Genomic DNA, 9,890 nt, shown 5'->3' on the forward strand with positions numbered 1-9,890 from the left:
GCAATATTTTAAAGCTAAATTTTAGGATGGGGAGTGTTGTCTCACCTAGAACCTAAGCTTATGTCCACCACTGGGGTTCAAAGTTTTCTGGTCACGTTTGACATACTGATGGGGCTAAAAGTCTTTTTTGCACGTAGAATTGGAAGACGTCCAAGGGAAGAATTCCCACTAAGGGAAGAACAAGTCTGCTAATGTTAGCTCAGGAACAAAACCCAGGTTTTCGGAGGGGAGGAGAGAGTCTGTCTGGCTGGGATGTGGATTTGTCTTCTGACCAACCTTCTCTACTTAAGTCTTAGGGATAGAGAAACTCCAAAGAATTTTGTTTTCAATTTTTATTATGGAAATTTTCAAACATATACAAAAGTATAGAGAATAGTAGAACGAACTCCCAAATATCCACCACACAGCTGCAATAGTTATCCATTTATCACCAATCTTGTTTTAACTATACACTCACGTACCCCAACCTCAAATTATTTTGAAGCAAACACCAGTAGCGTATCATTTCTAAAATTTACAGTATATTTCTTTAAAAGATAAGGATTTAAAAAAGAAAAATAACCACAGTACCATATCACACCTAAAAAAAAACCCCAATACATTGAGGAGATGTATTATTTCAAATTCTGTAAGGATTGTGGGAACAACCAATATACTTCACTGGTACCATGAGGAAGGGCGCAACACTCAAAATGGAGCCTAAGTTTTTTACTGATGTAATTGCTTTACAATGCAAAAGAAAGAAAACGACCATATTAAAGCCACGTCAGGGCCTTTGTAGGGAGCTGAGAAAGAGTGCTGACATCACAAGCCCATGTCAAAATGCCATAAATTTCCTCTAAACATCTTTGTCATTTTCTTAAAGTTGCTCTCCTGGATGTAGCTGATCTAAGCCCTCTTTAAATCTTTCATTTTCTGTTCCCCCCTCACAGTTTTCTCCCCAATGCCTTTTCCAAGTGATGACAATTTAGCTGTCTCTCAGTCCTCTCACATATAGAAACCAGGTAGAATGAGGAGCTAGCTGAATTTACTGGAAAAGGGGCCGAAAACTGTGGCCAACAGAATCAGTAAGAGATGCAAAAGAAACCTAGGCAAACTAAGTGGTATAATTAACTCTGGAACCTGCCTACAGCAGTCTTTGTTGCCTCTGGCATCAAATAATACAGTATACTGAATCTGTAAAATGAGAAAAACAATCTTTTTTTCAAAGAGATGTTAAGATTACATGAAAGAAGTGGTTAGGGCAGTGCAAAAAAACCCACTGTATTATTTGTGTATCATTTTAAAATTTTTATAAAAATCACAATATTCTCGTGTTCACTGTATTTATTTTTATAGTTAGTTTTATAGCAAGTGATTTTTCTGAATAAAATTTTAAACAAATTAACAACAGTACAAAAACACTGAAGTTGTTACACAAAGGACTGATCCTACAAAACGTCACCCTAAGGGATGGGTAATCTTAAAACTGTGCTAGCCCCTGTGTGGAATAACATAGAAATATGAGTAATAATTCTTGTCTTTGAACATCTTACAACTGCCTTAAAGAGTTACTGAAACACCTGATTCAGAAAAGCCACACATGTGGTGCCTGAACAGCATATACTCTACTAGCACCAGATTGGAAGGGGAATGTTTTGCAATGTAGTGATTACAAAATATGAATAGAATCAAAGAACCTTCAGTGATGCCAACCGTACTTCAAGTAGTGTCTCAGATGTAGAAATCTGCAAAAGAGCAGGGAAACGTGCTCCTTGCTCTCAAAGATATCATAGTCTAATGAAGAAGGCAGACACATCAAAAAAGCACAACAAAAGGCTACAGGCGCTGAATTAAGAGTCTGTTCATGTACAATAGTACAACCACCAGGGCAAGAAGAGTCAGTGGAATAGACAGGGAAGGAGTGTCCCAAGATGTAGGAGGAAAATCAGATGAGCTGTCTCCTTGGAAACATGAAAGTGCTCATCTATACTTGACAATTCCACTGACCAATGGTTTACATCAACGACTCTTCCAAAGCAATCCTGGACATCTTCGCTGTTCATCTGGAAAAACAAACCAACGTCCAATTAGCAGGCTTATACTAATTTACCAATCCCTCCTACTGACAAATTTAACAAAGGGTTGATTATCTGCATCACTCACTTTGCATTTAGAAAGCCATCACAAAATTACTGAATGCAGATGCAATGTGAGTCTGGATCAGCAGCTGAGGGAGTTACAGGTCGATATATATTACAAAACAAAAGTCAGGAAAGCAGTGATACCAGAAGTTTGGCAAAAAGGGGGCGTGGTCATCTAAGACATAAAAAGTCCTAAGTTCCATGTTCTGGACTCTGGGCTTATGGAAATTATTCAGGCTGGTTCCTACCCATCAAAAAGTCTGTGCTCTAGTGGCCACAAAGCCATGCAACAGGTTAAGTACAACAGACTGTGAGAACCATGAGACCCACAGAAGAGGGTATCTTGACCCATGTGGTCAGGAAAGGCTTCTCATAGGAAAAGTTTATGAAGTATCTATTTTCATAATCTTCAATTTTACATTAAAAAAGCTGAGCATCAGACAGTTAGATAACTTGGCTGAAATTACAGAATGAATAAAAACTGGAATTAGTGTTCAAACCTAGTTCTGTTTGACTTCAAAGCCCCAATGTAGTTTGTATCACATCAAACACTCATAAAAATGTCAAGTTTTACTTCAGTCACCAGTGACTTCTCCACTTCCTATAGTGCTGTTTGCCCATAAAACATTTAAAATCTGTTAAATACAGTACAACAGTTTATCAGGAGACAACTACCAGGAAAATACTGATAAAACTCTGGTAGTGCCTGGCAGCTCCCCTATAAAGGACACCTGGAAGGAAAAGATGTGCCCAGACAAATATACCTTATTGTGTGTGTGTGTGTTGTGTGTATACACATAAACACACACAATTTCCTGAAAAAACTTATACATTATAGACACAGCACCAATTATTTCCAGTGTCTCTATGTATCTATATTAATCTCTAATGTTTTCTCTATATACATTAAAAGAATATATGCTGTTTATAAAACACGCAGAGAATAAGTTTCTGATTCATTTCTGCAAACCTCAATTATCTGTGGAGAGTAACCTTTTCCCTTTTTTCTCAAAAGGAGGGCTGAAAAACCAAACAACATACAAATGACTTCTTAACACTCTTAGAAGGAAAAAAAAAATCCCAGCTGTACATCACTCTTTGGAGCACTGAGGTGGTAAAAATTTTCTATATATTACTTCTGCTCACCTGTTTAGCCTGAAACTCTTGGTCTTAAAGAGAAAAAAAGAAATCTCCTTGGAGCTTTAAACTATTCTGACTAGGATGGGTTACAGAGAATATTTCACAAAACTACTTAAATGAACCTGACAGTCAATCGTGAAAAAGGGCATGACTCATTCTAAATGTTTCTAGCAAAAAAAAAAAAAAACCCACAACATATTTATAGGCTAAATTCTTAATAACAGGTTAATATAAATATTGTGCATTTTTACATTTGTCAGATACTTAATTTAGAAACCAAGTAAGATGATGCACTGTTACCTCTAAGAATAACAAGTTGAGTCTCCAAAGTACTTGTGACAGCATACAGGTGGAAGGGGGTTTTATCTACAAAAATATCTATGAAATAAGAATCCAGTATATCTGCTGTGATGATGTCAATGTAGAATTTAAAAATCTTATTGAATAACAAGGTTATTGGGGGGAAACATCTTTGGGTCTAATTGAGATTGTATGAATAGTAAAAGTCAATTTGTTTTGGAATTAAAAACATGTGCTCAAATATATTTGATATATATCACTTTCTTAGAGAAAAACAGGAATCATATTTAATCAAATGATATATTTCAGATGATAAAGTTGCCATTGGTCTTAAAAATCCACTCCTTTTTTAGTTACATTAGTACAGAAAATGTTTTGTGAATTTAAATGTGTACTTTATCTGTACTTCCAAGTGTAATTAGATTTGTTTTCAAAACAGTGGCACCAAATTTCTTTAGAAGGTAGAATGGAACCCACTTTTTAGAAGCCATCATATAAACATGTTAATAATTTGTAGAATCAAAATGCAAGCCACATAGAGAAAAATATTTGAGTATATTGAAGAATAAAACACTCAGAGCACACAAGGGGTCAGCACAAAGGATTACACACTCAAAAATTCAATATATAAAGTTCAAAAACAGAACTATTCTATAGTCTTAAAAGATAGGAGGGCAGAGGACTGATCCACAGAAGGAATGCAGTGGCCTTTTGAGTTACAGGCAGTGTTAGTTTCTTGATCTGAACTCTGCTCATTATGTGCTCATTATGTAAAGATTCATTTTAGTGTACAGTTAAGATTTGTCGATTGTTCTGTGCATATGTTGCCCAAGAGTAAACTATGAATTAATTTTTTAACAAAGGGTAACTTCTATTTAATCTTCACCAGTAATTGTGTTTAAAAACAGGTTGCTTTAAGGACTAACAAAACGTCTTAAATAACCATTATTGTCTACTTTATACTCATTATTTACTAGTAGGCTGTTTTAAAAATGCTTAAGTGTTCTATATGTAATGACCTTTCCACCCTGATATCCTCTTCAGAAAGTAGGTTGTCTCTCTACCTAACTGCTAACATGGCTAGAAGAATAAAGGTAGTTCCGGAACACAGACCTACGCAATTTAGATAGGATTCCTGATCTCAAGCAAGTATTGAAGCAAATGTAAAAGCTCTTAACTCGGCACCCAAAACTTTGTCCTGTGACACAAAACAATCTTCATGAGAGAGCCATCATTCAGGTGCCCTAACACTTTGAGAAGTCTGTAACAGCTGAATAACAAGAAAGCCAACTCACTCAACTGGGATGTAATTACCATATAATATTCTAATCTTTTGGTCACTGGTATTCAGACAAGTTTAAGCAGACTATCGCAAACCCAAATATTTCAAATAGCTTTGAAAGACTAGTTTATACTGAGAGAACCATGGCTGTTCTAGGGCACTAAGAAAGGAGCAAAGGGAGCTGGAAGTTGAGCATGCTCAATCACACTCCATGAGTACCGTTTTCATAACATGTACATATCAGGCTGTGTGCCATTAACGATAACTTCCAGAGCGGCTGTTTACTCTATCAAATATTTTGCTAAACGGCATTTGGGCTATACGGGAAATGGCCGTTTCAAGTAAGTAAAAAATTACCAGTTGTAAAAATGTTCTGAAAATCAAATCATCTACATATGAATCAAGAAATTTCTGAAAAGGGCAAATGAAATGACATTTCTGAAGATAAAATTATTGTTCACTGGGGAAAGAGTACACGATGTACAAGTTCTTAAATACTTTTTAGAAATTCAAAACTGGTTCTTGAAACCAATTCCCATCATAGAAGGGCTTGCTGACAAGGGCTAACGCTGTGAATGAGAAAACAACTTAAGACAAACAAAACTAACGAAAATGCCACACAACTAAGGTGATCAGATTTTACAGGCCTTCCCTACAACACGAACCCCAAGACTGGTACCAGAAATGCACCCGCGGGCACGCGCGCACAAACACAGATACGCGTGAAATGTACAAACCACAGCCCGTATACACGTGTACACACACAAACCTACACACACCCACAAGGGCTGAGTGAGAAACTTTAAAAAACAAAACAAACAAACCCATGTGGCTTTGGCTTTCGGAAATGCATTAGAGAGCTACCAAGAAGCGATTGTGAGAGCATCTGAAAAACGTGCAAGTTGTCTGAAAGCAGTGCCTGGCCACTGAGACAGTTTGCAAGCGTGATTCAGACGTCTGCCAAGGAAACAAAAGAAGCCTCCCTCCTCCCGGGGAGACCGCACACGGAAAGAGAGGTGCTCCGGGCACTCTTTCTCCTAAGGCAGGCGGAAAGCAGAAGTCTGTGCAGGAGCGGTACATACTAGGGATCGCTCTCTGGCAGGGACGGGGCCATGGAGTTTCCATTGGTTGGGGAACCGCCCAGCTTTAGTTTTTCCAGATATTCGGCATGCACGGGCTTGTGGCACTGGAGAACCTTGATCGCATCTTCGATTTTGAACCACTCTCGCTTCCTCCCAATGCTAACCGAATCTTCCCAATCCTCCAGAATCTCAGTGACAGTCAGTACATACACGTACGTTCTGTGCTTGCGATCTTGGTTCTGCTCGAAAATGCCCAGGAGCCGGCCTAACTTCCCCTTGACTCCCGCCTCTTCGTACACCTCTCGGACCGCCGCGCCGCCCGGCTCCTCCTCGGGCTCCATGCCCCCGCCCGGCACGATCCAGCGGTCCGGGTACCGACTGCTACTCACTAACAGCACCTCGTCCTCGCGCTCGCTCCGGAAGCACAGGCACGCCGCCCGCTTCTTGAAGCCCTCCGGGTCGTAGGTGCGCGTCTGGTTCGGCTTGCACTTCATCGTCCAGGCCGCGCGCCGCTGCTCGGTGCCCGCCTTCGCCGCCGCCTCCGCCGGCGGCCGAGGTGCTCCGCGGCGCTCGGGAGAGAAAGGGCCGCGGCGAGGGGCGGGGAGAGACGCGCCTCAGCCCGCGAGTCCCCGGAGCCGGGGGAAGATGAGGCGGGGGCGGGGGCGGGGGCGGGGGCGCGCGAGGTACGTCAGTCGGTCCGGCCCCCGCGAGGCCCGAGGGTCCCGGGCGCAGACTCCTGAGGGGAGGAGGCGCCGCCCCCGCCGCCGCCCGGGAGCCCGGAGCCCGCCACTCAGCGCGCAGCCCACCCGAGTTCCCGGTGCGCGTCTGCCTCCCTCCTCTCCTCCCTCCTCAGCCGCCCGGACCGGGGTTGAGCGAGGTGAGGCGCACTCGCGTGCTCGTCCGCGTCCCCAGGCGCGTGCGCGTTCTGGTCGGAGGACGGGGGGCGGGGGTCTCGCGGCTCCCGCGGCTCCCGCCGCTCGCGGCGCCTCGGGCCCACTGCGCAGGCGCCCCGCCCCTCTCGGGCTGGGAACCTCCATCCCCCAGGGTGAAATCCGCCGCATCGTGACTGGGGCCGAGCTGCTGTCCACGTGCGCCTTGGAGCCAGACGCGGCTGTGGCGCGGCCGGTCGTTTCCCCTCACCCTCCCCACCGGGCTGCAGGAAACACACACGCAGTCGTTTCACACACGGTAAGGCCGGTCCTGTACGGATGCTCATCGCCATCTCCCACGGTGAAGAGTACCTGCTTATTTTAGGAAGGCCCCGGTTGGGTCAAGATGATCCTCCGTGTTCTTGGCGAAATAGTACCTCATGTTTGCTGAGTCACATCATGCAGGTTCATTTCTTCAACAGGTTCTTCACCTTGCCAGGCGTCTTGGCACAGCCCATATCTGAACCCTTTTCTTCAACCCCTATTGACATCTTACCTAACCTCTGGTCCTCGGATTCCTCATCAGTAAACTCCACACCTGCTTAGTTCAGACCTTCGCACTTGGGGTCCTGTTCACCGACAGCTGGAGAAGCAGCGTAAGTAGTGTTTTATTAAATCCCAGGAATCTCCATCGTCCACACACTCCAGCCTTCTCTCTCTTTCTCACTGAGAAGTGCTGGTTGGGGTTTTGGAAAACATGCCTATGGCAATCCCTTCATATTTTACATTTTGTTTTTAGAAGCCTCCTGGCCTGGGACTCCAGCGAGGCCACATGGTGCTCTCTCACCTGTGTTTGGTTGTCCAGCCCTCTTGGGCAGAAGTGGCCCCCCACAGCCCCAGATGTGACAACCTAAAGCCTTCCCGTTCCTTTGAATTGTTCCTTACTGTTTCCCTGCACTCACAGTAGCCTTGTGGAGAAGACCTCTCATGTCCTCTACCCTTTGGCCTATTGCAACTTAGGCATCTCTCTCTCTTACCCGCAGTCAGTCTGCTGGCACCAGGCATGGGGGATCATGACAACTCACTCTTCCAGTGAAATCATGCATTCATTAAGGGGAAACTGCATCGGAAAGGTACGTGGAAAGTGGTTATGAAACATACAGTCCAGTTTTCACATACGAGTTAGTTCAGCCTCCCGGGGCTGCTCCACTCCATTTATACTCAAAATAGCTTATAAAAAATGAGTCTGTTCCCAGTGACAGGACTACCCTCAATGTCTAGAGCATAATATGACAAAAATGTATGGGCATAATATAACAAAAATGTATGAAGACAACGATAAAATGGAGCTATAAAGGGAATGACTACAACCAATAGCCATACTACTACCCACGACCATATTTAATGACATAGAGAAGATGGATGATCAAAGAGCATTTGGAGGAAGGCACACTCCGTGATCGGAAACAAACTAGGAAACTGGATTTTAGCAGGCTGTATTCCTCAATGTGTCCATAACTCACAAATGCACAAATGATATTCAACAACTAGAAACAAAATCTATTATAATCGGGATCTAGGCAAATATACCTATCATCACCCCTATTATGAAATATCCGTTTAGGTCTTCTTGCCAGTGTAATGGGGTTGTAAAGAGCAGAAAGCCTACTGTTTTGGTAAAGAAGACAAAATTGTCATGGTTTCCAGATGGTAGGAATGTATTCTTGATAAACGCCTTAGAAATGTTGTAAGAATAAATTTCTTTAAATGGTAAAAATTAATAAGTAGATGAAATGCCAAGAGCTTTCGCATATGCCAGCAATAGTCCTGTAGAAAATGTAATGGAGAACTGATGACATTCACAGTAGCAGTATCAACCTCCACAAAATAAATAAAATACTAAGGGATCCGAAAAAATATGTTTATGACATTGTAGCAGAAAGTGATAAAACTTATACTCAGCTTTAAAAAGTGATTGGAATACAGCAAGAGGAACTCTGGCAAAGCTGGGAGATTGCGCAGGGAGTCTGGAGGGAGGAGTGGACCAACCAGGCTCCAGGGACACCACAGGTCTGCTTCACAATTACCAGGTACCATCTCCTCGTCTAATAGGAGGTGCCCTTTTGTAGTCTGTTGCATCACTTCCCCATCAGATATGCCCATGCCATATGTCTGTGCTGCGGGCATATTTATTGGAAGAGAAAGGAAAAGCAACATTATGATATGCAAGCAGGTAGAGACTGACTTCGTCCTGGCAGAGTCATAGCACGTTTCCAGATAAAGACATCCAGAATTTGCCGGTTTAGTGCAATGCCTAGGAGAATTTCAAGTTAGTTTTCTCCCCCAATTTGATAAAATAATTTTATTTTCCACCTGTTGAAACCCTAGGGCAAGGTGGTTTTCCCTTTTTCTGAAGAAGCGTAGGAATCTTTTTTTTGAGAGACTTAACATTCCACTGTCCGGTTTATCTATAGTTCAGTGTTTCTCCCCTGAGGAACAAGGTTGTTTCATGAGCAGTAGTGACTTACAGCAACAGCTGCAGTTTGTAGACGACTCCCACGTTGTCCTTGGCCTTGGTGATGGAATGTGCTCTGTCTGATGGGACACCAGCAAGTGTGAAGCAAGCAGAGAATTGAAAAGTGCTTGCACGGTGAGTGGGGTTTGCCCTCTCTTGCTGCTGTTGAAACAAGATGTCAGCAACGTGAAGAAGCCTGGGCTCGGTGGATGACGGGAGACCCACAGTCTGTGCATCACCTTCACCCCAGGTGACAGAGAACCAGCTGCCAGAAATGTGGGTGAGACCCTCCTAGACCATCCAGCCCCCAGCACAGCCCCTTAGCTGACAGGGCACTGACCGCAGATGCATAAGCAAGGCTTCTGAGAACAGCAGAAGGAACCGTCAGCTGATCTCAGCTGAAATCACTGACCTGCAGAACTGGGGGCAAAACAATTGCCTGTTGTTTGAAGTCACTCAATTTTGGGTGGTTTGTTTGGCATCAGAAGCTAGCTGACACAGTGACTAACTGCCACCCATCAAAGTCCAACCAAAAATAGAGAGAAGTATTTTTCATAGTAGGAATTTAACCTCTTCTTG

General features: G+C 43.2%; 1 protein-coding gene across 2 annotated transcripts; it reads right to left on the reverse strand.

Moving 5' to 3' along the window:
- Positions 1 to 317: 317 nt before the first annotated feature.
- NUDT11 (nudix hydrolase 11) lies at positions 318 to 6,538 on the reverse strand. Of its 2 annotated transcripts, XM_072956513.1 has the most exons (2): positions 5,928 to 6,523; positions 318 to 2,045 (listed from the first exon to the last, which is right to left on the reverse strand). In XM_072956513.1, coding segments are annotated over exons 1-2 (495 nt in total). In that variant the 5' UTR covers positions 6,422 to 6,523; the 3' UTR covers positions 318 to 2,044. The 2 variants fall into 2 exon arrangements, with proteins under 2 accessions (XP_072812614.1, XP_072812615.1); XM_072956514.1 differs by lacking the exon at positions 318 to 2,045 and having other exon boundaries at positions 5,667 to 6,538.
- Between the last annotated feature and the right edge of the window lie 3,352 nt (positions 6,539 to 9,890).

Source organism: Vicugna pacos, chromosome X (assembly GCF_048564905.1).
Source record: "Vicugna pacos chromosome X, VicPac4, whole genome shotgun sequence".
NCBI lineage: Eukaryota > Metazoa > Chordata > Mammalia > Artiodactyla > Camelidae > Vicugna > Vicugna pacos.

Excerpts from the sequence above, each read along its gene's own strand:
- NUDT11 (XM_072956513.1), bottom strand. The coding sequence starts at position 6,421 with ATGAAGTGCAAGCCGAACCAGACGCGCACCTACGACCCGGAGGGCTTC.